Source organism: Mytilus trossulus, chromosome 11, assembly GCF_036588685.1.
Source record: "Mytilus trossulus isolate FHL-02 chromosome 11, PNRI_Mtr1.1.1.hap1, whole genome shotgun sequence".
NCBI lineage: Eukaryota > Metazoa > Mollusca > Bivalvia > Mytilida > Mytilidae > Mytilus > Mytilus trossulus.
The window spans coordinates 44,359,374-44,387,222 of NC_086383.1; the positions used below are offsets into that span (position 1 = coordinate 44,359,374).

Genomic DNA, 27,849 nt, shown 5'->3' on the forward strand with positions numbered 1-27,849 from the left:
AATGCAGTTTTTTTACTCATAGAATTAATAAGTTAATTTAACCAACTATGTTATATATAATACTATTATTAAACTGTTTTATTCTTTTGTCAATGGACGTTTTCTCACACCGCTCAAGACATGTAAATCATGGAAAAACATTGATGACGTCACGGTCACATGACAAAATTATTTCAGTGATCTGATAGACAAATCACTGTCAGCCAAGCAGAAGACGCGTAACATTAAAAAATAAATTATCAAATGATCAACTTGAAATGACCTAATATTCTTATTTTCTAAAAAAAATTGCATCCGCGTAATTTATTAAAGGGGAGGGGGGGTATATTTCTAAATCCAGATTCCAAGTCTTAAAAAAAATATGTATAATACTAGACATATAAAAGCGAGAAAACATTTATTATGAAAAGTTTGTTAAAAGTAACTTGTTGAAAAAATAATCTGCTTTTCCGGGATAAAATCCGGAAAAAAACCCAAAGTATTTCCTTTTCATTAACTTAGTTGGTGCAATAAATTACTTACTTAGTGACTTGATATTTTTAATATAGTCACCTTTCATAGTTCAGATCTATAACTTTCAAAACGTATGATATACAATTATTATCTCCATCTATGCCTGACACATTTATCAATTAGCGTGGGGACATTTTTGAGACAACATTTTTAAACATGCTTAAGAAAAATAAACATTTGCATTGATATTTTTTTTTAATTGTTCTATAAACAAACTTAAAAAAGATTTAACTTAAATAACGTCCATTTCTTGATAAACTTATTTTATAGTTTATTTATTTCAGTGTATTTTTCCATTATCCAACATAACTTTAATGAAGATTTATGTGTAAGTATTATCTGTAAGTATCATGCATTGTTGCATCATTATATATAAATTTTATCCTTGACCTCAGGAGGGAACAGTATGTCAAAATATATATATGTTCCTGACCTCAGTTGGTAATCGATTCTTAACCATTGGTTTCAAAACTTGTAGCAGGACTGAAGGAGATTGCGATAGAATCATGTAAGTATATATTTCATAGTATGCATAGACCATAGTAATTGCTTAAAATCAAAATAAATCCTTTTATTTCAAATGCACATTACTTGAAAAAAAAATGCAATGTATACGTCTCTCCTCAGAACTGTGTTATTTATAGGGTAAACAATAAATAGGTCAACCGTCCTCGAAATGAATTACGTCTGTTGTTTTCATTTATGTAGAATAAAAAATTCATTATTGGGTGTAAATACATTTATATAAAAATTATGTCAAATGTAGATATTATTTTTGTTTCATCATATTCATTCTTGTTAATGTGTTTTATTGTAAATTAAGTGTCTATTTAGGCTGGGTACTGATCTTTGTTTTAACTGTTTTGTGTATTGAACTTGTATATTTATTTACAACCAATTTAGACCAATAAGTGACACTTTAACATGTTTACGAAATAACCATTATCTTCATCTACATGATCTATAATTATATAAAACGAAATATTTTGTAAGAAAATTATAACATCGCGGTGGTGAGGTACTAACGATGCACCTGACAATTGTATTTTTAGAATGGGTGTTGTTATAAATACAAAAGCTGCTTGCTGTTATGACAACGAAGTTTCTTATAATGATATACGAATGCATGTGGGTTAATTACGAACGACGCACACAAAGGATGAAGGTTAACATGGTTAACATGGTTAATGTATGTTATGTATAATAATGAAATAACTCTTTCTGAGACAAATGCCTGTGGATCAAACTCAAAGTTTAAATCTGAACTCAATTCTGCTTGAAATCGAAGTTTAGCTCGAACAGTAAACCGAATTCATTTTTTGAACTATAACTTGATGGATGGGCACTCACCCGAGACAAATAAAACATGGAAATTGGTTTTAAAAATACCCGAGACAAATAAAACATGGAAATTGGTTTTAAAAATATAACAAGGTTTGTTTCCCCAAATGGTCACGCTTTTTACCTCATCAGGTAATATGATAAGCGCATCAACAAATGACAGAACCACATCAATTACTGGAACGCACACATTATGTAGTGTAAAATTGTCAAATAATAAAAAAAATCATTATGTAACATTAGAGCCCTTTCAAGATTAGAAAATCATCATTACGAAATAACAAAATCACATTAGGTAACGAAACATTCATGTGCAGTATGGGTGTGTTCCATTCAGCTGACAGTCCCTAGATTCTCGGCTCTGACATGCTGATCCTGATCAGCTCTATTAATATTTTCAACCTCATATAATTTCAAAATTTTTAAAAGTTCGATAACCGGGAATAAACTAATAAGACAGCAACCAAACGACAGTCTAAGATATCCTGTTACAATTTAAATCTTTTTGAAGCACTGTCGATTGTAACACAGGACTACTGTGCTCATCATTTCTTATAGGATATTAAATCGAAGGTCATGTACAAATTATGATGGCCGGTTAATGTTATTTCGCGTTTTCGCCTTTCATATTCTATAGGGCGAAAACGCGAAATCGCGAAAAGGCGAAAAGGCGAAATCGCGAAATAGCCTTTACCGGCCACCATAACAAATGATAAATAACGTCTGATTCTGAGAGAGGGAATGGAGTGACTAAGTAACAGAAATTATGTCCAGATAACCACACACATTGGTGAATATTACAAGGAAACTTCGTTTTATATTACACTTCTTTTACTGTGAACAGTTATTGAAAAAAAAAATGTTTCCCTACCTTTAATTGCCATGTTAGTTTCCATGAAAGAAGAACAAATATCAATAAACAGACAAACAAACAAATAAAACAGGAATTTTCTTCGAAATATATAGAAATCATGTTTTGATTAATCGCAAATACTGTTCTTTAGCATCGTATATCTGCTGTACTCTTTTTTATTTCAGAAAAAAAACATGTTTCTCGGCCATTCTTTATTAAGTTATGCATCCATCATAAATTTCTTAAACACTGTTGCGCCACCTGGACCACGTGACCCGCCAGGAGTATTCGACAAACCACTGGAACAATATTATGATTACATAGTAGGTAAGTGCATTTGTACAAGAGTAAAAAAAAAACGACAATCCTGCGATATGTCATTTCGAGACAGTTTTATTGTGATAACATTTACGGACAAACATTATTATAGACGAATGAGGTTGTTCTAACAAGGCTTTTTTTTTTTTTTTTTTTTTTTGTATCTTATTATATTTTCATCTTTCTTAAACTTTCGGCCCCTAAACTACCTAAAGCATGAAGATAATTCACGAAAGACGTGCGAGCTGAATTATATTATAGCTATGTGGCTTGATCGATTAAAACGACCTTATCTTCTTTACCGTTTTGGCCAGCTTTCAGAATACTCTAGGACGACGCCTGGTGACTTTATCTTCCCTAGAGTTTTGATCAGCTTTCAGAATACACCAGGACGACCGAACAGATAATAGTACACATAGACCATTAGAAAATGATGTTAGTATTTAATTTTCCATTTTAGTTGGTTCTGGTTCTGCAGGTGGAATTATTGCCACCCGTCTGACAGAGGATCCTGCGGTATCTGTACTTCTCCTAGAGGCAGGAGGATCGGATTTAGAGAATGAACAAACTCAAATTCCGTTGACAGCTGGCAATCTTCTTCGAAGTAAATATGATTGGAATTTTAAGACCGTACCACAGAAGCACTCCCACAAGGCTCTCAATAATAGAGTAAGTAAATTACTTGTGCGACATTGTTTAGATGTGATCAAGGTTTTTAAAAAGAAAGGGGGGGGGGCTAGCAAATCAACGTTTAAATTGAAACTTTAAAAACGTTTTGTATCTATTACACATGACGCTCAATAAGAGGAGGGAGGGGAGTCTAAGTCTACCTTTGCTGTTTGGTTAATTTAATTTGGCTTATTGACAGGAGTGATCCGCCAAAGACGCAAATTGGCCATGAAAAGTTGTTGACGAACGCTTTTGCATTCGAATCAAACTGCAAAAAGACGCTAAAAATTATTTCTTACGTCAAGCATCTAATGCGCAAGGTTGTACAGTCTATACCCATTCGGTATTATACTTGTATTTATATGCATGTATATATATGTATTTTATTTTAACTAGGGGGCAAGCGCCGGCAGGGTAGTGATACATGCGTCACTTTATAAACAACATTATATGAATTTGTAATAAAAAATTGTACAAGATACTCGCAAATATTCAAAAGTTTCAAGTTACATGGTTGCTCCTTTGTACATCTTATAGGAGAACTATTATCCCCGTGGTAAAATGTTAGGAGGGTCAAGCAGTATCAACGGAATGTTATACATGAGAGGGAGTCGACATGACTATGATGAGTGGGAAAGACAGGGATGCAAGGGGTGGGGATACAGTGGGGTGTTGCCCTACTTCAAAAAGATGGAAAATGTTACTGTACCGGAACTGAAAGACTCACGTAAGATAAGACATCATGTAAATCGTTTTTAATTTCAAAAATGATAAAACTTCTATAAGTATCTTGCACACAATACTATATAGGATTTCAAATGCACGTGTTCTATTGATTAAGGGTCATTTCATTTGTCTGATGGCTCAACTATCAAAAGGTGATTTAAACACGACTTTATCTTTAAAGAACATCGTAATTCTTCAACTTTAAGCACATGAATGATTCAGTACATTTTGTGAAAAAAATATAAGGAGATATAAGTGTGTCAACAAGACAGCAACCCAAATGAAACAAATAATATAAACATAAGAAAGTATAAATATTGACACCTTCAATTATTTTCATTTTTGCAACCTTGGGTTATAACATGCAGCATAGCACAATTTGTTATATGAGGGATCAACTTTAATGTATACACATTTTTATGTGTTTTCTTCTTTTACTTTTGTAGCAGTATAAAAATGGTTCATGTAATAATTTCGAAAAGCAAGTGTCCAAAATAATCTTAAAAGCGGAAACGCTTTATTCAAAAAATGTACGCATTGTCAACACTTTTACAACCATACCGGGTACTTCTTTTTGCTAGGAACATGACGACACGGTTTCTATCAAGTTTTTCTTTTATTTACCCGACTTTTTTGTGCGCTTCGTTGTGGAAACTCGTTATAAATGTTACAATTAATTTTAAAATGACGCGAGATTGCTGTTAGCCCAATCAAAATAACGTATTATAATGAAACATACAAGTAGATTGTAAATATGTAAGGATTATGTACCCTTGTGTTGATTCAATGCTAAACATACGGAAATTTTATAGAAAATCCACAGCCTTTATCCTTGTACTCTTATAATTGGCAATTTGATGACTGATAGGTATAGGATTACTGCATGCAGTGCTAGCACTGATTTCCTTAAAACAAGTTTATTAATGTAGTTATTGGTTAAAACAAATAAATATATGGACCAAATCAAGTACACCTTTAAGGGTGCAATCGACTTTACTTACGCAGCACTCATTTGATGAAATCATAATCTTTCAGTCAGTTTAATTGAAGTCTGGAGCTGGCATGTCAGTTAACTGCTAGTAGTCTGTTGTTATTTGTGTATTATTGTCATTTTGTTTATTTTATTTGGTTACATCTTCTGACATCAGACTATGACTTCTCTTCAACTGAATTTTAATGTGCATATCGTTATGCGTTTACCTTTACATTGGCTAGAGGTAAAGGGGGAGGGTTGAGAGCTCACAAACATGTTTAACCCCGCCGCATATTTGCGCCTTTCCCAAGTCAGGAGCCTCTGACCCTTGTTAGTCTTGTATTATTTTAATTTTGGTTTCTTGTGTACAATTTGGAAATTAGTGTGGCGTTCATTGTCACTGAACTACTGTATATTTGTTTGGGGGCCAGCTGAGGGACGACTCCGGTTGCGGGAGTTTCTCGCTGCATTGAAGACCTGTTGGTGACCTACTGCTGTTGTTGGTTTTTTTCTATGGTCGTGTTGTTGTCTCTTTGACACATTCCTCGTTTCCATTCTCAATTTTATCCAAATTTTGTACCAAAAATCTCTGTTTTAAAGTCTGTGGATTTTCTATAAATCTTATTTTTTTTTCAACAAAGTACTCTTTTTCTATTAAACGTCATTGAAACAGTAAATAATAATGCTTTGAATCAAGTTTCCCCTTGGTATATGTTCAAAATGGCATATTTTCAGTATTCATTTATATCTTTAGTTTTTATACAATTGAAGTTTGAAAAATTCGTACAAAAATGGCTACAGAAGGGGTCATAAACCTTAATCATGATAGTTAGTTATTTATTAACTTAAAGGCCTAATGAAGTGGTCTTTTTAATTTTTTTTAACTTTAAATACTCAATAAACGTAATTTAACAATTTATGATAGCTTACAGGAGTTCAGGCGGTCCTATAACAATAGCACATGAAAAGTTATGTGATTTAGAATTATTTCATCAGCAAGCAGCAGCTGAAATTGGCTATCAAACATACGATTGCAACGGTGGAGATAATCAAACAGGTACAAATGTATGCATATTCATATTGAAATAATTCATATGAATATTCATTTTCATTTTATTGCAATTTAATCGGGAATGTAAACAGCAATACTCAAAACAATTTTCTGTGAACGAAATTTCGAAAAATAACAATTTTAAGCGAAAAAATCGATTCTTTTTAGTTATTGCATTTATTGATAATATTTACTAATTTTTATTGATTATCTCATTCACCAAAATTTTAAAAATAAGTGAAGGAATTCAAAATTTCATAAATCTGAAAAACTGCAAAATAACAAAATTCCTCGGTGTCTCCCCTTATCTTTAAAAAAGAGGAAGATGTGGTATAATTGCCAATGAGACATTATCCACGAGAGTTCAAATGAAGTGGATGTTAGCAATTATAGGCAATCGTTCGGTTTGAAATTTAAATTCTATTATTTTAAATTGTGTTTAAAATATGTTAGGCATGCAGGACCTTGGCAAATTACCGAAGGCAACACCATTATTGGATATGGTATCGGTCGAACCGGAGTTTGCCTAAATCATTTTGCTTGATTTCCCTGAATATATTTCTTGGTCGTGTAGCGCATTATGTAATGCTTTAAAATATACCTGTATCGTTTGTCCATATACGACATGCAATCAAAATGTTCCCGAATAATAGCTGTAACTCTATTACATTTCATATTCAAGGATTTTGCCAAACACAAGCAAATATTAAGGATGGACAACGTTGTAGCACAGCATCCTGCTATCTCAGACCAAACATGCATCGAAAAAATTTACAGATAAGTCTTAACAGTCACGTGACAAGGGTAAGTAATAATTGAAATTCTGTCTTTTTTTATGTCGGCTCTTCTTTTCATGCAAACCCATTCGTCGATCGGTCCTGTACCTCTTTACTGAACATCGTAAAGAAACTGGCCAATGATTGAATTACTCAATCGTATTATCTGAAATTACAATTTTGGACCAACTTTCGACATTTAAATCGGGATAAGAGAAGTTAGACCCAGTTCTCATGACCCAGTGGTTCGCGCTCACCTCCACCTTTCGAGAAGAAAGTCTGCGATTGTGCTGATTATGTTAAATACGCAATCTGTTTATAAGAAGCGTGTCACGTCCCATACTGTCGTGTCGAATATAATAGAATTTTATGCGACTGTCGTACAAGTGAGAGGTTTAGCTAGCTATGGAACCATTTCTTCATAAGATAATACCTGTACCATGTCAGAAATATGACAGTTGTTATCCATTCGTTTGAGTTTTTGATTTTGCCTTTTGACTGCGGACTTTCCGTTTTGAATTTTCCTCGGATTTCAGTATTTTTGTTATTTTACTTTCAGATGTCGCTTTGTTTATGGGATCAGTTTCTTATTTCCCATTTTTTTCTAAGTGTTGCATCTTTACTTTAATCACTTTTCTTGTGTTTGATGTAGGTCAAGAATCTTGTTGTTGGTGAAAAAAATGTCTTCTATATATTTCACAAAGGCTTGTCTTGATTTTCTTTTAGCTGTTTAATTATTTGATCTCAGTAGCATGATTTGATATCTTTCTTTTTGTTGGCCTGTTCCTTTCGCTTCAGAAGTATATTGATTTTCTATTGATTAGATTTTGCCCTTTTTATTGCAAACTAGTATTTGGAAGGTATATATGCTGATTTGTACTGATTTTCATGCCTTCCTTGTAACTATTACAGATTATTTTTTTATAAATGTTCAGTCTTTCTTGTGAAATTTAATATATAGCAAATTGATAACTTCTTTCAAATTGTCCCAGTTATTTCTCTTATATATTTGGATTTTTCTTGGCTTTTAGTTGTTTGTCATTGGATTGATGTTCATTTCTGAAGAATTTATTTGTACTAATTGAGTTAATCCATTGTCATTAAGAATATCGGAAAGCTGGTAGTGGTTCTCTGTATGTTTTGTTCCTTGAAATTAGATTTGTCCAATTCCATCCTGTTATATTGAAGTGTCCCCCGATCAGTAAGCACTCAATAGTGTGTGATATCTTTACATTTCATGTTCATTTTTATACTCTCTATGTCATCTTCCTCGACTCGATTTTGCCAATTAACGATTCCGTGGCGAAAAACCTTCAATATAAAAAAAGAAGATGGTGTATGATTGTAAATGAAACAAATCCCCACAAGAGACCAAAAAAATCTGATAATCTGTAGTCCTGTTTTTATTTCTAATATGATCAATCTATTGTCGTTTAAGTTATTTTCAGGTCAAGTAAAAATGTATTTGTGTATATTCAGATTATAACTTAACCTTCCTGTCAATTATTACGACAAGGCATTCCAACAAAATTTAAAAGATATTCCAAATACATTATTTTGTTCCTTTACACAGATTTTGAATACCATAAAAGCATCCAATTTTTTTCATTTCTGCTGCATTTTATATTTAGATACCAGAATTGAAATTTTGTATTTCACGTCAGACGCGCGTTTCGTCTACAAAAAGACTCATCATTGACTCTCGAATAAAATAAAAGCTTAAAATGACTAAATAAAGTACGGTGTAACATAGTGAACAACAACAATATTAGTTAAACATGTAATATTTACCAATTATGATCTAAATTATCACACTTTGTCCACTTTAAACAACTAAAACTGACTGGTCGCCTCAACCCGTCTAAACCTACGTTGACAACACTTATTAGACTGTTTTAATATCATTCAACATTAACCTGAACGTTGCTTCTCTTAGCAGGCTTCATACAATACAATGTAGGAAAACTCTCAAAATGTTAAACAAATGCATTCGCATAGATAAAAAGATTGGATACAATTTTCTATTGTAATGTACAAATTGCCGAAATTGTGTCCAAATGAACAACACATAGTAAGACTTATCTTAATTCAATTTCATTGTATTCAATAGGTTCTGATAAAAGATAAGCGAGCAGAAGGGGTTGAACTTATTAAAGGAACAGACAACCCAACAAAACACAAAGTCTTTGCTCGCCATGAAGTTATTTTGTCTGCTGGGAGTTTATCGTCACCACAAATTCTGCTTTTATCAGGGATTGGTCCAAAGAAACAGTTAGAAAAATTAAATGTAAGTACACACCAGTATTGACGCAAAATAAAAAAAACAAAATATAAGAAATATGAGAAACAAAGTATTCTATATTTTTCGCTTCATGTTAAACAGTTCATCAATCAGTCTTACAAAGGGTCAACTGAAAAATGTTTTCTGTAAGTCGAAACCTACAATTTCCATAGGCCACTTGGTTAAATCAACATAGATATTTCTTATAAAATTGAGAATTGAAATGAGGAATATGTCAAAGCGACAACAACTCGACCATATAGCAGACAACAGCCGAAGGCCACCAATAGGTCTCCAATGTAGCGAGAAACTCCCGCATCCGGATGCGTCCTTCATCTGGCCCCTTAACAAATATGTATACTTGTGATAATGAACGTCATACTGAACTCCGAATTATATACTGCATATTTTTGGAGATATTATTTTGTGATAGAATGATACTCCGTCCTTTAAATACAAGTTATTGTAACATTATACTTCGATTTGTCGATATCAGTTATTTTGACATTTTTTTTTGTTCTTTAGATACCAGTTATTGTCACATGATAATCTTTTCTTAAGATACCAGTTATTGCCATACGATATCCTGATATGCGCATAGACCAGTCACTTGCAGATGAAACTATGCTTTGTTGATACCAGTTATGCTCAAATAAGATTCTGTGTTGTAGCTACGTACCATAATTGGCACATGATAATCTGTTCTGTAGCTATCAGTTATTGGCACATGATAATTTGTTCTGTAGATACAAGTTATTGGCACATGATAATCTGTTCTGTAGACATGGTAGATACCAGTTATTGGCACATGATAATCTGGTCTGTAGATACAAGTTATTGGCACATGATAATCTGGTCTGTAGATACCAGTTATTGGCACATGATAATCTGTTCTGTAGATACAAGTTATTGGCACATGATAATCTGTTCTGTAGACATGGTAGATACCAGTTATTGGCACATGATAATCTGTTCTGTAGATACAAGTTATTGGCACATGATAATCTGTTCTGTAGACATGGTAGATACCAGTTATTGGCACATGATAATCTGTTCTGTAGATACAAGTTATTGGCACATGATAATCTGTTCTGTAGCTACCAGTTATTGGCACATGATAATCTGTTCTGTAGATACAAGTTATTGGCACATGATAATCTGGTCTGTAGATACCAGTTATTGGCACATGATAATCTGTTCTGTAGATACAAGTTATTGGCACATGATAATCTGTTCTGTAGACATGGTAGATACCAGTTATTGGCACATGATAATCTGGTCTGTAGATACAAGTTATTGGCACATGATAATCTGTTCTGTTTATATACCTATATGGAGTTATTTTCTTTCAGAACGACAGGTCATTCTTTTTCAGAATCAACCCGGACAATACCATGTTTCAATGATATATGCTCCAAGGCATAAAATAATGACCTATGTGAGGTCATTATTTTCCTTCATAAACATGCAATCTATAATGTACTTCAAAACTTTATGCGTCTAATAGTTTTTTGTTGCCGATTTGGAAATTAATTTTTTAAAGTTCAATCGATGATAGGTGTAAAAGAAACCGTCATTTAAGTCCCGCATTTTGATTTTAGAAACAAATAACGTGAAGGACGTAAAGTTTTGTTAATGTATCGCTACAATAAAGAAACATTTTCATATATGTCAGATGAATTTTAATGTAGACTTTCATAAAATAAATCCAGATTTAACATATTCGTGTGTAAGATTTTGAAAATCTTATTGAGTCAAATGAATAGGTTGATTGCTTGCGTAACATCCAGTGGCAAATATTTCATGCATGTTCAGAACGATACACACTGAATAGGAAATCATACTGTGACCTACGTGTATTTATATTCGTCTTCGTGTCAGTTTTAAATTTAACTTTTTAAAATTTATGTATACATTTTACTCTATCAAACGATCAACTAATAAGATAATCTTATATTCTATTGAATAACATTAACGCAACTCACGAAAGGGTCGGGTACGGATGGTATATAATTATATCCTGATTATCTTTAATAAAATGTATTGCTTGTCAAAAGACAATATTTTAGAATTTTTCTTTCGATTCAAGTAAAACTGTTAAAAAATAACCACTTTTCCGCGATAGAAATAACATAAAAAAATAGAGAAAAAACTTAACCCTCCCCCTTTTCCATTAGCTAAGTGGGAAGACACAAATGTATTGTTACCATCCGATAACGGTGTATGACATATATAAGACACATTGTAAATAATTTATTGTACCACTTAGCTTATATTTTTATTGTGTATGGATTAATTTTTAAAAAGTTTATATCTAAATTATTTAGTGAGTTTTATTCCACATTCTAAATGAGCCGAAAGGCGTATTAAAACCTGAGCGCATTAGAAAGGAATATCCAACTTAAGTTTCGTCGGTAAAAAAGGATACTAAATTTTACAAATCTTTATAAAATTAATACTTTTTTGACGGTATATAAGTCAGATAATGCTATTTTAAGGTTTTTCTTGTCGTAGAACACACCTCGGAATGTTAGGATTTTTCAAAGAAAGACCTTTCTCCGGTCGGTCTTTCATTTGATCAATCCTGTCACCCCTCGGTGTGTTCTACGACCAGAAAAACCTTAAAATACGCATTATCTATAACAGATACAAGTTATTGGCACATGATATTCTGATTTGTAGATAATAGCTATTGTCACATGATATTCTGTTTTGTCAATACTAGTTTTTGCCATATGATATTCTGATTTGTAGATACCTGTTCATGCCGATCTTCCTGTTGGAGAATACTTAGACGAACACGCGATGCTTTTTCTTTCATTTTCTATTAATTCAACTTTAAACCTGAACAGTGATAAATTTTCTGATCCAGGGACCATTGTCGATTATGTGTTAAACAAGAAAGGTTCGTTTCATGTTTTACCTAACCTAGAAAAAAGTAAAATCACAAAAGTACTGATTTTCGAGGAAAATTAAAAAAGGAAAGTCCATAATCAAAAGGCAATATCAAAAGCTCAAACACACCAAACGAATGGATAGCAGTTGTCATATTCCACACTTGCTAGAATAGATTTATATGTTTAATTTTGTCCGTCATTCAAACACTGTCCATATCTGATTCATTTTAAAATTCACATGACAGAAATTCAGGTAATATGCGATTTCTGCAAATATTATAGTATCATTAGTTTGGTCTGATATGAATGTCTGTTTGGATCAAATCGTTCTTATCTATTCATTACTAACCCATGTATTGATGATCTTAGTCAGTTTATGCACAACGTTTTGGAATATACAGTAAGATTATAATTTTAGGTTACTTAAAACGGTCCAGTGTAGATGGTAATCTTTTTGCCAGAATTGAGCCTCATTCTGAACTGGAACATCCCAATGTACAAGCTATATTTGTAGACGTAGCCTTTGAGAAGCCGGGTATTGAAAATGGTTATGTACCCTATAACGACGAGGTAAAGGAAGTTTTTTGGTTTTGGGGGATAGACTTCCATGTAATTATGTAATCAAGGCAATGCTAAACGCACTGACTGTCAAATCTTATCTCATCAGAAAAAAGTTAACCTTAAACGTTCTTCCTTCAATTTCTTATTTGGGCCTTTTGATTGTATGCTCGTTAAAAGTAAAATAACAGAATATTGTTCTCCAAGGCAAAATCAAAACGGAAAGTCCCTTATTAAATCAGTGGAATGAAGACACTACTTACCAATATAACTTTGTTATACAGTAATCATCACACACAATGTATATGTGGGGACATAGTTGTCATAATAGTTAGAGTAGCTAAAATGTTGCTCAAGGGAAGGAAGCATCAGATGCACTTAATCAAACAAATATTTTATATATAAAAAAGAAGATGTGGTATGATTGCCAATGAGACATCTGTCCACAGAAACCAGAATGACACAGAAATTAACAACTATAGGTCACCGTATGGCCTTCAATCATGAGCAAAAATGAAAGATTTTCCATATGGTGGTTACAGAAAAGAGAATTATTGGAAAACAAAATTAAGAAAAGTGAAAATGGAAAAAAATAAAGAATAGAGAATAATGTGCAATAAATATAATTGATGGAAAAAATGGTCTGATAACAATTTATTTATAACATACAAAAAAAAAATCAGTCAAATGTCATTTATATACACTTATCGTGCGTTTGATTTATCTTTTTCATTTGAAAGGTAAAGGAAGAATTATTGAAAAGAACAACAACATCTTCGTTTGATGTGTATGTGCACATATTACATACAAGAAGTAAGGGGACCATACAACTGGCAACTAATAAACCTTCAGATAGACCTATTATTGATCCAAAATGTTTTTCCAATGATCATGACGTGGAAAAAATGCTACAAGGTATGTTTTCTAATTATTTATAGATACTGCGAGTGCTACAAAGAGGATACAGAACACATAAAGAATTTAACTCTTTTAAAATCAGCTGCACGTCTTAACCACATAATATTAGTAAAGAGAAATCAAACTTCTCGATGATCACAGTAAGTGTTTGTCAAATTTGTCAAACAGATATATATCCAATGAAATTATTCCTGAAATTTTATGCGATTCAAATCCATGTGCACCAACAAACAGAAAAGGATGGTGTTCACCAAATCACTTGTTTAACATGTTAAAAAAGGATGGGGACCGGATTGGTTGATATAGTTGATCATTTAATTTGTTTCAGGAATAATGGATTTTCCCCTTTTTATATCAACCTTGTAGTTAGAAACACTTTTTGATACTTCATTTCTTTTTTTCATTACATGAATCATCTTGTTTTAGCTATTCGTTTGACGCAAAAAATGATAAATACAACAGCATGGAGAAGTATTGGTGCCAAATATATTAGATTAGACTTCACTGGCTATTGTGGAGACGTTACGTACGACACCGATGACTACTGGAAATGCATGATTCGTAACTTCGCCGTTGCAGCCAATCACCAGACGAGCACATGCAGGATGGGTTCACCTACAGATCCAACTGCTGTTGTTGACCCAACGTTGAAGTGAGTTGATAACATCATATTGGATATATTTTGAGTCAATAATAATAAACGGAGCCTATTTTTACAACGTTTGAGGCCATACAATTTATGGTACATATTTTAATGATCTGAGAGATAAACATACATTCAAAAAAAAAACAATTGTCCCCTCGGTTATATAATTACCAACTTATAAGGGAACGTCAAAATGTAGACACTAAAAAAAAATGACAAAAGTGGAGTTACAAATTTGCCATAAGCAGAAACAAATTTGTATTTTGTATGATCATTTTTTCCACCTAAACTGATAGAGGGATCTTCACTGCCTCTGTAAATACCTTAAATCTGACACTGGCAAGTCATAAAAAATCATTATCTTATTATTTCAATACATATTTTTACCAACGTTAATGATATTGAGAAGAAGAAAATGCATCAACTAAGTTTAAGACAATGCGGGTCTTTTCTCATCTTGGTTTGTTCCTCACAATATGGTGTTTTTTTTGTGGTAAAAAAGTCGAAAATAAAAACAAAAGTTAACTCTATTTCTGTCCCATAGTCATCCCTTGTAGTTATCTTGGTTGGTTTTTTTAAGGCAAACCTCCGCTAAAAAGTCGTTCTCGGTGATGTCATACAAAGGCTGACAAAAATTATATGGTGACTGCGTTAAGTGGAATATTTATGTCATAACGGTCAAAACAAACAATTATTGCGTCCATATTGCGAATGTTATACGTGAAGCAGAATCTGTGTACACTTCCTAAGCATCTGCGATCACCCCCAGTTTTTGGTGGGGTTCGTATTGCTTAGTCTATTTTTTCTTTGTGTGTCTTGCTTTCAATTTTATTTCTTTGTTAGCCATGGTATTGTCAGTTTGTTTTCGATCAATGACATTGATTATCCCTCTTGTATCGTTCGCCCCTCTTTTATTCGAAAACTATAAGACAAAAATATAATGAGTACAAGTTAATACGTATAAGTTGAAAAAAATAGGTTGGTTCGGAAGAATATTATCCCTATATAATGAATCATCCTCATATAATTATTATACATATAATTTCAGGGTAATCGGAATAAGCAACTTAAGAGTAGCTGATGCTTCCGTCATGAGAAATGTGCCATCTGGTAATACAAATGGTCCAAGTATGATGATTGGCGAAAAGGCCGCTGATATCATTAAAAAGTACCGTCAAAGTGCAAACAATGGAGGCGTTACGAAAATATCTTATTATATGATGATTTTAGTATGCATCCATATTTTAATGCGTTAGCCAAAGACGACTTTAAAATAATATTCCATAACACTTTAATAGACATTTTATAATGTCAAGTATTCGGACTGACATATGTAGTTTATGTTTTGTATGTATTGCAAGTTTATGCACCAATAAAAGTATATATTAATAATATTGATATCTATATTTATATGATTTGGGTGCTCGACAATAGGGTCCAATCAAAGTATAGCAAAATTTGTATAAGGAATTAAAGCTTTACCATGTTTACAGAGGGATATTCGCTATTTAAAATCCCTTAAATTCATTTTTTTAAACAACAAATACCATTGAAACAGTAATTGTATTTACCTGTCATTATCGATGTTTTGGTTTTGGCTTGACATAGGGACGTAAATAACTAACTTGCATTGAGTAAGTACTGCTCTGATATTTCATAAATATGTTATATCATAAAGTCTTGTGAGCTTCTTCTGTAAAAAAAACCCAAGAGAGATGGAAGACACCAAAGGGTAAAAAAACCCATCACAAGTCGAAATTTAGGAGTGAATAACAAAAGCATAGCAAAAACGAAAAAAAAACCGGCGAAAAGACAAAAGACTTTAAATCACAATTTAAGAGACTTAAACAGGGACTTAGCTGTACCGATTTGACTCAAATCATCAAGTTTAATTTATAACAGTTAGGTATTTGTGTACTCAATACTATATATCAGAAGTTGGTGCGTATTTTAGTCTAGACGTCATCTTAGTTACTATCGAGATGACCTCCAAATACTGCCGATGCACACATAACCCAATATAAGCCCGCAAAATATATAACGAAATTGCGACCTCGTGCTTTTGGATATGTATAGACTGATTGCTTTCATTTAATAGGTTAAAAATAGGTCATTTACTTTTTAACCTGTATAAGAATGATTTGTTTGTAGAAACAAACAGTCCACGAAATGGTTTACCTTGTTTACGTTCAACATTGACATTATTTTCTTTTTAATGATTGATCACCACTAATACATGCGTTACCAATCTGTACCTAATGTGTCAAATTGAAAATGAAGTTCACATGAATACGGATTTAATGAGGTCGAATTATAATTCTTCGGTAAGTTTTCTTTGCTTTTATCAATGATGGATCAAAACTAAATTATATTCTACTTTTTCATAACTCGTAAATAATGCCCCTTTGAGACTGGCGAATATGAACTCCACCAAATAAACCAGCTGTAGATTATATGTAGATTTTTTTTTCTTGAGATACTTAATTGACTCTTATAAATGAAACGTTTCTCTTTTCTCATAATGTTGATGTTGAGTATTTCAATTTCGTCAACAGAACATAGAATCTGATCTTCACTGTGTCCCCTATCGTTAAGTTTGTAGCTAATTGTCTCTGTGTATGCATAAAGATTCGCGTTACGGTTGATATGTAAAAATCTACAACATCGTCTCAAAGAAAAAATCCACAATGCATTCAACATAAATATGGGATACCATTCGGCTTATTTTGTTAATAGTGAACAAAAAGGTAAAACATGCTTAAAAGATGAACAACTGAACAATATGGGGGAATATTGAAAACATATTTGTTAAATTTTGACGTAGACTTTTTGTCAGCATTCCTATGGGAATAAACTGTGCGCATCCCTTGTAGATTTATTTTTATTTTCATATGAATAGGAGTTCCTGCAGACGCTGACGTGTCAAAAACAAGATCAAAGAAGCCAGCTCATCTAATTTAACAATAATATATATTATGTAGAGAGTCTTATAACAACAACACTTTAGGGACTGCTGCAGAAATTTATTGATCGACATGTTTCGGTGCCTAGGGCACCGTCATCAGGATCAGACAATGAACTTTCACTTTCAGTACGTTGCTATTAATAACGTTACTTACCATTGTAACATTGTGAAGTTTAAATTTCAACAACCCGATTTTGTACTTCAACATGATTTTATGTATTGTTTTTATCCCGATGACGGTGCCCTAGGCACCGAAACATGTCGATCAATAAATTTCTGCAGCAGTCCCTAAAGTGTTGTTGTTTTAAGACTCTCTACATTTTATGTTTTTTTTTATCATAACGACCCTGCATACCCTCGGGTATCCACTTTATGGACTCTACCTTACTACAGACTCACCAGGCGTTGGTTCACTTTCGTTTGTAATTGGAATAATATATATTGATGTTTTTCTTTCCATTAAAATCACAAGAAATTAAAGAAAACAACAAACACTGCTTTGTCAGCCTCGTTTAAGACTTACAACGGTCAGAACCAGTATCTATAAAGAGACGATTTTAATTTTGAAAATATCAATTTCCCCAAACATATTCGCTATTCAAGAGTTTGCAGCTGCTATTCAAGACTTTTTAAGGTCACCAGTGTCTTGAGTAAAAATTTGATGCTTCAGGGGTATGACAAAACATCGCTTTCAAAATAAGTTCATCAGAAGGCACCAAGACTGTGTTGATAAATATTCCGTATCAAATTCACAAATACAAGATTGTCTTGCTGTATAAGATTCTGGGTACTGACCTTGCTTATTATCTTAATAACGTGTTGTAATAGTCTTTTATGTCTTTATGATAAGTTTATAGTACTTTTACTTTTTGGTCTGCTTTGATTATATCAATTTGACGTGGCTCTGTACTTTTAACATTCCGTCAGTGTGTTATGGTGGTAAATATTCTTGTTTTTCAGTTGTGCTAATGTGCCTGTGTGTATACGAGTTTTGTGTCTCTTTGTTATATTTGACATGGCTTTGTACGAAGATATCTGGTCATGTTGTTAGTATGCTATGGTAAATTCTAGTATTCTTGTCTTTCATTTTTACTAATGAGCTTTTAAAAAAAAATGATATGCCCCTACGTTTTATATTTGTTACTTATTTCTTTGTTTTTAAATTTTACAAGTTACAATGTAGATTGCTGTTCCCCAATTTTTGACATTTTTACCTATTATGTTGTTACTTTTTTCACCCAGCATTGATAATATAATAGAATTTAAGTGACTGTCAAACAAGTGAGAGGTTTAGCTAGCTATAAAACTAGGTTTAATCAACCATTTTCTACATGAGAAAATGTTTGTACCAAGTCAGAAATATGACAGTTGTTTATGTGTATGATATAAAAAGTTATCATGATTTCGATTTCTAATTGACTGCAATGCATTGATGTCTGGATGCCATTAAATCAACATAAAATGTTCCAACTTCTGTGTTAATCATGCCATCTGAACTGTCAATAAAGCTCAACTACCCAATTTATTTAGACTTTTTTATTCATTTAATTGCAAAACACAAGGTTTTAGTAGATGATGAAAATTCATGAGTTTTTTTAGCAATGATTTCTGTACATGATTTACAGACAAAAGCATGAACCTCAACTACATGACTACAAAACAAGCGTACAAAGTAGCATACTGTACAATGTATACAAAATAACCCGAATACAACTTAATGGGAGAACTAGTAAGTATATAATACATCAAATCTTATGTATCTTGTTGAATATGACCAAAACAGAAATTATCACAAATATCAACTGTATTCTATTTACTGGTAATGTGCATTTTGAATTAGTACTGTTTATATCATTATTAACAATGTGATATTTTGTAATTGAATTGAAAGAATATCTTTAATCGAAAAGTCCCCAAGAAATAGGCGATTAGTCTCAAGTATCTTCCCTTAAATTAATGGTCTATTTTCGATCAAATTGAAAACAATAGTTAAGTTTAGATAGCTTAATACAAGGAGACCCGAGCGATGTTCCAAATAAAACTGATATGTAGGAAAATATTCACATATTTACAAACTTATGAATGGAGAATCAACAAAGATTTTATCAAAAGGAAGAAAATATACACAATGAAAACTATTTTGTAACCTTGTTTTGCCAGTCAGTATAAAAGATCTTTACACAAATCTACAAAAATTCTGTACAATGTACAAAATGGGTAAACGCCCGGTTTTCCCCACTGGGTTCATATACAATATTGACAAAAATGAAAGCACTGACATAGTTGTTCCACTTCACTGAATGTACATAATAATGATGGCTTATAGACATATATATAATTCTCTGACTACTATTTTTACAATATAAAATATACTGAGCTATACATTGCAAATGTTTGTACACTGATGGCTAAATATACAAGATATATATATATATGTGTGTACTATGCTACCCTGATAAGCAAAGAATGAGAGAAAAGGTTTCCTTTGAATGTATGTACCCCAATAAGCATAAGTATTACCTCAACAAAAATTTCATATTTCTGAAATACCAAAATTTATACCCTGATGTAAAATTGCCTATTATAAGCATTTTCAAATGTTCTGATATTAACATTTGTTGTTCTTTATTTAAATGAAAATTTCTCCAGATACAAAATCAATCCCTATATAAACAGCTCGGATACTTAAAACTAAGGAGACCACATTCCATATTTGTCCCTCTATTATCCAAAACTAATTACATTTCAATGGACTCAAAATCCCATAAGTGTAATTTGTATTTGTAGACAATATCTAAAAATATCAATATTCCTCTAGACCAGAAAATAAAGAGGAATATATATGAATAAAGAAAAAAAAAGCAAATGGCAAAATATACAACATCCTAAAATACTACACATCTACTGTACAATATAAAGTTAACATTCCATGTACTAAATTACTTATTGGACCCATTAATTTGTTGACAACTAAAGTGATGATAACAATGATATCTGGCAAAAAACATGAAAATATATACAAAAACTTGCAATGTGAAACAAACTTTGAAATACCATCTAGAAAACTTGGGAGTAGACTTTTAACCTACAATGAGTTTTTAATTTGTATAGACACTCCCAAGAAAATCATACAAGTCAATAAAACAAAAGGTGAATAGACCAAAAAGATATATTTGGAAACTACTCGATACCTATCATTCACCACTCCAATAACTGAAAATAGATGTGGGACTGCTTAACTTTAAGATATCATTACTTACAATGATTATCAAAGACCTGATTCTAATGAAATGTCACCCAATTTCATTATTTGAAAACTGATCTTCTCTCTTTAACCCTTCTGATGGTGAGACAACTTTGTGTCGGGGCTACAACAGAGTCTATTTCACATTGCAAGTAATGTGTACCAAACATGAGATAAAATATAACAACAAAATCCCTAACTTGGTGAACATGCAACCAATTATTTTTAAGAGATAAAAAAAAAATTCTGATATAAAATATATTATATTTTATATCTAATATATCTATGGGTACCGAATCTTCAGCCTTTTTTTAATTGACCATTTTAAAGTCTAAAGAATAGTTGGTTACGTCATTCTGCATACTTATATAATAATACGCTTCTATTAGTTATGTTCTGAAAATCACTCATCTGTTTATTAAATCAACTGCTCAAGATCAAACAAGAATATTAATTATAACCTGTTTGAAATGATTCTATCCACCCCGTCCCCTGGTATAAACTAGAAATTAATATAAGGCTAAAACAAGCAATGAATCATATCAATTAATATTTATATCTTATTCCACAATGAATAAGAATGGTCTGTTTAAATAAGCACGACTTGTACAACTAAGCAGTATTAGTGTATATACTTGCAAGCCCTTGAATTGTTTATATAAAAAATTTGGAAGATAACTCTTCTCCTTCTCTTCATAAAAAAGATTGTCAATTGTTACAATCAGTCGATAATATTGTCAACAGGCAGTTTTAAATTCAATTTTTTTTCAACTTCTCAAGCCCATCATTTATCTCTTTGATGATTTGCGTTAGAATATTACTGAGCGAAGATTGTTTTTAATCAAATTTGCAAAGTCTTATGTAATCGCCTCTAATGAGGTCAGGTTCATATAAAAGTAATGTAATCGCCTCTAATGAGGTCAGGTTCATATAAAAGTAGTCTACCTTTCTATCGTCCTCCCTCTGTTAGTCAAAAAGACAGTCCCCCCTTTTAAGTCGCAATTAACAAAATTCATACATTTTGTTGAAACTATTTTTCTGTTCATATTGTAAAACTTCTATGGTCCTTATAGGAATGAAGGCACATTAGAACTGTAGTAATAGGGGTTTGAAATTGGATTATCTAAGATCTGTTGCCAAATCAAAGAATATGACAATTTTCAAATACTACAAAAATAATTAAACAAGACTTTCTCAAAACCTTGGACCTCTAGTTGCATTCTATCTTAATTGTTCCATGAAGATAAATTCCAAAGAAAAAAAATGTTTCTTAATATTTTCAAAGTTAATTCCCTTGCACAAGTATATGTAATTGTAAATTAAGATAAAATATGAAAAACGAAATATTTCCAGTGCAAGTAAAATTTATTAGAATAAAATATAAGATCAGATAATCCAACAATGAATCCCTATTAATCAACATCTTATGTTTCCTTGTAAGTTTTTATTGGGTGCCATTACGATTCTGATCAGACACAATGAAAGATGAATTGTTGAATGAAGAACTAAATATACAAAAACAGAACTACTTACAATCTCTGTACAAACTTCTTATATTACAGGTTTGGTCCTAAATGGTTTGTTTACATGATAATTCTGTACATTATAATGATATTTTAATTACAGGCTACAATGAAGCAAATGTACATCACAATTTTGATATCTAGTCATCAATTTCTGCCTTAAAAACAACCCTCCTATTTATAATAAATATCATTAATCCCCCGCCCTTTCCTTACTTATGCCTTTTTATCATTAATCCCCCCGCCCTTTCCCTACTTATGCCTTTAGTAATTTCTTGTTGAGTCCCTACCAATTAAGTATCTTAAGCATACTGTAATCACAAATTAAACATGGTCTCCATCTGTTTATAAAATTCCCTCAATTTTTTTGTAAGTCTTGTTTGTATATCAACAGTTAATAATAGAGTTTTGAAAACCAGTATCCATTATCAGTTGCCATATTAAAATCTGTTAATGTTATTGTGCATAAATCTACACTCAATTAAAGACCAGCAACCTAGAACCATGATGTACACTAGCTTCAACTGCAACCAAAATCGTAGAAAATACTGTTGAAAACAGTCATTTTTTGACAGCTATGAGTTATATATTACAAAACTTTGTACAAACTATCTGTAGATGACAATGTTTCACATGTATATGTAGCACTCTTGGTAACTTTGTACAAGGCAGCAGGATTAAACTCTGTAACCTATAGACAATACTCTGGTTGTTTCATGTTCGACAATAAGATCCAGTAACAAATTATGCCTTCATCAAATCTTTTACACAGATACTTTAAGCTTAACTTTTGGGAAACTACAAATTAAATAATTCATTAATTTGGGGGAAAAAATGCTAAATCAAGGTTTATAAAGGAAAATAAATTAAAATTAGTGTAGAAAGATCCTTTGCTAAATTTATGTATTAAATAAAACCAATAATTCTTGAAGGTAAAACACCATTTTCAACTCTTTTCATGAAAGAAAAATTTCCCACTTGAGCAAACCCATTTATAATAGTTATAACAACTTCACAGCCTTTCTAGTACAACAAACAGTAACAACCAGCAGTACTGCTATAATGTTCTATACACAACCAATATCTACACAAATTCATTCATTATGGTAATTAGGAATGCTTTTAAAATGATACCCAACTCTTACATCATTCTGTTTTGAATACTGAAATGTTCAATTGTCAAAGTTTCTTCTCTTCTGTCTCTATCCAATCTATCTATAATTTTTTTTCTAAATTGAATTTCAAAGTATTTGAAGATAAACAGAACAAAAAATTTGAAATATTTCTTTTGAAAGTATAGATATTTTTAATATCAATCACAAAACTCAATTTTTTGTATGCCAATAAATATTAAGTAATATGCTATCTTACCACATCTTTATGTTTTTATATTATATAGTGAAAATTATAGTTTTACCATTGACAAATAGGGAAATTAACTGTTTTGTCAGGTGTCAGATTTTCCAAATCTCTCTTCTCATATCTACTTACTATTATGTTCTAGAAGTCTTCATATAATTATGTTTTTTTGTTTTCTACATAAGAAACTCTGACAACTCACCATTTCAGCCATCACCGGTGGGAATAAATTTAATTTTTAGCCCTGAAGTCAACATTTGTGTATAGTAATATATAATGCATGTCTTAATATATGATCTACTATTTAGTTTAGTAATCCTTATTTTAATTTTTCTATTATAACAAATAAATTCAATATTTAATTACAGCATTAAAACCTTTTTGAGACATACCCTCACTTCTGTTAAAACTGGTTACCAATATAACTGAACAAAGGGGACCAGTAAGCACCATTGATTTCCTTTTCTGTACAATGACTATATCTTTACAGTATTCTCATATATTACACCTTTTGTCAAATATTGACAAAGAAATAGGAATGATTTTGTTTTAAAATCCTACAAGTAATTGAATCTTGAGAAATATACATTTTCCATTATCATAACTCTTTCTATTTTACATTGAAATGAACATACATTATGCAAGTATTTATGATAATTATTTCCTCTTATCAAATAATATACACTACTTCAATTGGTCTGGAAATCCCACCTTAAAAGAAACACAGTTGGGAATTAACCAAATTTTATAATAAAAATTTATTGTTATTTTGTTATTATATATTTTTCAAATTTTTTCAAAACAAATAAAAAATATATAAAAATTCCGACATTTTTTCAGGAATATAATCACAAAATCAGAAATATATTAATATCTAAAATATAAATAGCAATTAAATGAAATGACTTCAAATGGAATCAATAGTATAATATAATGGTCATAGAAAATCATCAAACCAAACAGAAAGTAACGGACACTATTTGATAAGGGGAGATAACCCTTAATGATAGGCACTTGTATTATTTACATAGGAAATATGATACCCTTCTGTATCTTTACAGCTATGTTACATTTGTAATAAAAAAACTTTATTTATAAAGAAATATATCTGAGGAAATTCTTGCAATAAAAGTTTGCATATTTCTTCCAATCTGATGATACACATTTTGAAAACCTCACTAAAAGTGAACACAGTATTTATTTACAAAAGTAGCAACTCATTTCATGTTAGGGGAGAGTATTTTATTCAGACTAACTCACTATTACAACCAGGAATATTTACAGTTCATCTTTTTTTCCTTTTCCATGACATAGGGGTATTTATATAAAGTATCTAAGCAGTTAAAGGCTAAAAATCTTCTTTATATTTTCTCTCTCTGGAACTGTGTGTTTATATATGACATATATATTTGTTGACTTTGGACTCCCAACTTGGGATTCTGTAAGACCCTGGCTATTTATGAACTTATCAGCAACACAATTTCAATACCATGAACTAACAAAAACCAAGGTATTCATTAGAGTATATGCAACCCTTATTCTTAGGCAGCAATATGTATCTTAGATTCAGTTCATAACATATTAAACAATTCTATCACCAGATTAGAAGAAATACACAAACATTATTCCCATTGCAATTTGGAATGAATGCTGCTTTTAATGGAAGATATTTACACTGATTACATTGCACGTTTTGTTTATCTAAAAATTTTGTACAAAACTTTTTTCAAATTTACAAAGTTGACTTGACTTTTATTATACATTCTTTTAGAGTTACTAAAATTTACACGGTTCCAGTGAAAATATTTACATATATACCTACAAAAATGTTCACAACTGAAAGACTTTTAGTTTTCTTATTTTGATACAAATTTTTGTACAGACTATAAACTTTTTTACAGTGCCTATATAGAGAGATATCAAATTTGTACATTGCTTTGCCATATCGAATTCTATTGTTTATGAAAAATATGATAAAAACACTGCTTACAACATTTTTCTTATATCTACATAATCAGCTATAGAAAGTCATAGAATTAACATATATCAATAACATTTAGTTAATTGGATTTGCAGATCAGACTTTTTGATTGACTGCAAAGTCCAGTTTGGGGGAGTCAAACAAAAAAAAGTTATTGTCTTAACTTTGATTAACTAATTTTTGTTAACCAATGCTGTGATCAATCAACAGACTAGACTCTCTGGTTTCCCGTCTAGACGGTCGAAAGTTTGTTGACCATCGATTATTCATTTTCATTTAAACAAACTCTTTTGATTATGGATACTATGTGACTTTACCAATTGCAAATATTTCATGCCCTCAAAAAAGAGGCTTTAGTACTTTCCAAATATTAACATTAAAATAATTTAATTCAATGCCAGTCAAGGTTGTTAAAAACTTGCATCATCATCAAATGATCCTCAACTTTTTGGGATTTGAAAAGAACGTCATTCAAAGAAATGCAAATCAATAGCATGGAAGACATCCTTTGGAATGCAGCCAAAAAATAGAATGCACCGAAATTATCTGCAGAAGATGCCAATTCTAAGCTCTTATAAGAATGGATATATTTTTTTAAATGAAGTTAAAAAATGAATACAAATTCTTTTAAGGATTACAACTGCAAGTTCATATGAAACAGGTAAATTATGATCATTATCATTTTATCCCATAACAATTTCCCCAACTTCGAATACCAATGCATCTTTAAAAGAAGATTTTAACCATAAATCATTCTCAAAATCTAATAATGCACACAGTCAACTATCTGATGAAGCCTTTAAACATAACTATGTTCATCAAAGAAATATAGAATTAATATTTGTACAGGATAGAATACTACATTTGATTTATCTGTGAGATCGAGACTAGTATTAAAAAGCCATTTCATACAGAAGTATTATACAATGAGACATATTATAAAATACCATTTAAATTTACTCATCTAAACACAGATTACTACATGTGAATGATTTTTATCAACATAAAACAAACTAATTAACTGTTTTTGAGAGCGAAAAAACAATCAAGTGTATCATTTTGATAAAAAATTTAATGGTTTTATTACAGGCGTTTGTAAAAACGCAGACCATTTCTTTACGTAGATTTAGCATTGTATGTTGTTTCAATATAATGAATTCGTTCTTGCTTGTGAATAAATTTTCACATTCATATGAAAACTTGCAAGAAACATATTTTGTTTATCTAAATTGTAAGGCAGTGTATTCCTGTTTAAGACACAATATTCTATAAAGTGTTATCTTCAATTGGTGTTAAGGTTATTTAGTTTCAACAAGGTAATTTTTTAAAACTAAATTCAAAAGTTTCTGTTAGATGTCAGCAGTTATAAACATAATCAAAGACTTTTAATGTAACATTTCTAAGCTATCCATGATATGTTTTTTCTTTCTTCACATTAGGAGTAACTACCTATCTTTAACATCTCATTGGAAAATCAATATAATCTTTATCTGATAGAATCTCATTTAAAACTATATTAAACCAAAGTATGTATCACTGATACTATTACATGCACAAAAAGTTTACGCCAAATAATAAAAATCTTCCAATTTATTTCTATTTACATGCACCATATTAAAACACACTTAGATTGAAACTGAAGAAAAAACAGAAAAAGAAATCTTCAGAATATTCAACTAAATGCAAAAGAAATGAAAAAAAAAATCTTCAACAGAAACAAACATCATTATGAGAAATCAACAAAATAAGACATAAACAAAAATAAAATACAGAAACTACCAAAAATGTAATTCTGATCTTCAAAAAAACAACACTTTTCAAAAAAGTTAACAAAAGTATTTTACATTAATGCTTGACTTCATCACTTTGACCACATAATTATACTCGAAAGAAAAATTAATTTTCAATTAAACCACTTCTTCAATGTGACGTTCAAATGGTCATTACAACAGAACTTTACATTAAACTTCTAACTTCCAATCAATGGGGTAGGTACCAGGATCTACGTCTAGTCACGGAAGAGTGCCGTTAGGGGGCATACCAATGGGTCCCAAATCAGAGTTATTCTTCATAAAGAACTTTTCCAGCTTGGCCAAGATATGTTTTCCATATGTATATTTTCTCAGTGTGGCAATGTGTGGCCTTATCTTGTGCATCAGGATTTTCCTTTGTTGGGGTTCTGCCACATCTATCATTTTCTGTACCACATAGTTAGCAAACTGGTCCTTCATCATGGTGTACAAGGCACTGTGTGGAC

General features: G+C 31.3%; 2 protein-coding genes across 8 annotated transcripts in view; one reads left to right on the top strand and one right to left on the bottom strand.

Annotated features, from left to right (window-relative positions):
- Positions 1-912: 912 nt before the first annotated feature.
- Positions 913-15,864, top strand: LOC134691160 (oxygen-dependent choline dehydrogenase-like). The gene is made up of 12 exons (XM_063551454.1): positions 913-1,021; positions 2,893-3,034; positions 3,486-3,694; positions 4,232-4,421; positions 6,319-6,450; positions 7,127-7,248; positions 9,331-9,507; positions 12,256-12,406; positions 12,817-12,968; positions 13,697-13,871; positions 14,301-14,526; positions 15,569-15,864. Exons 2-12 carry the CDS (start codon positions 2,902-2,904, stop codon positions 15,774-15,776), a joined length of 1,875 nt encoding a protein of 624 aa, XP_063407524.1. The 5' UTR covers positions 913-1,021; positions 2,893-2,901; the 3' UTR covers positions 15,777-15,864.
- A 3,142-nt stretch (positions 15,865-19,006) lies between these two features.
- The window catches only part of LOC134691161 (pumilio homolog 1-like), a 52,651-nt gene continuing 43,808 nt past the window's right edge, over positions 19,007-27,849 (bottom strand). For all 7 annotated transcript variants that reach the window (XM_063551457.1, XM_063551460.1, XM_063551461.1 and 4 more), the window contains one exon: positions 19,007-27,848. In XM_063551457.1, the coding sequence (XP_063407527.1) occupies positions 27,605-27,848 (244 nt within the window). In that variant the 3' untranslated portion in view covers positions 19,007-27,604. The remainder of the gene's footprint in view (position 27,849) is intronic.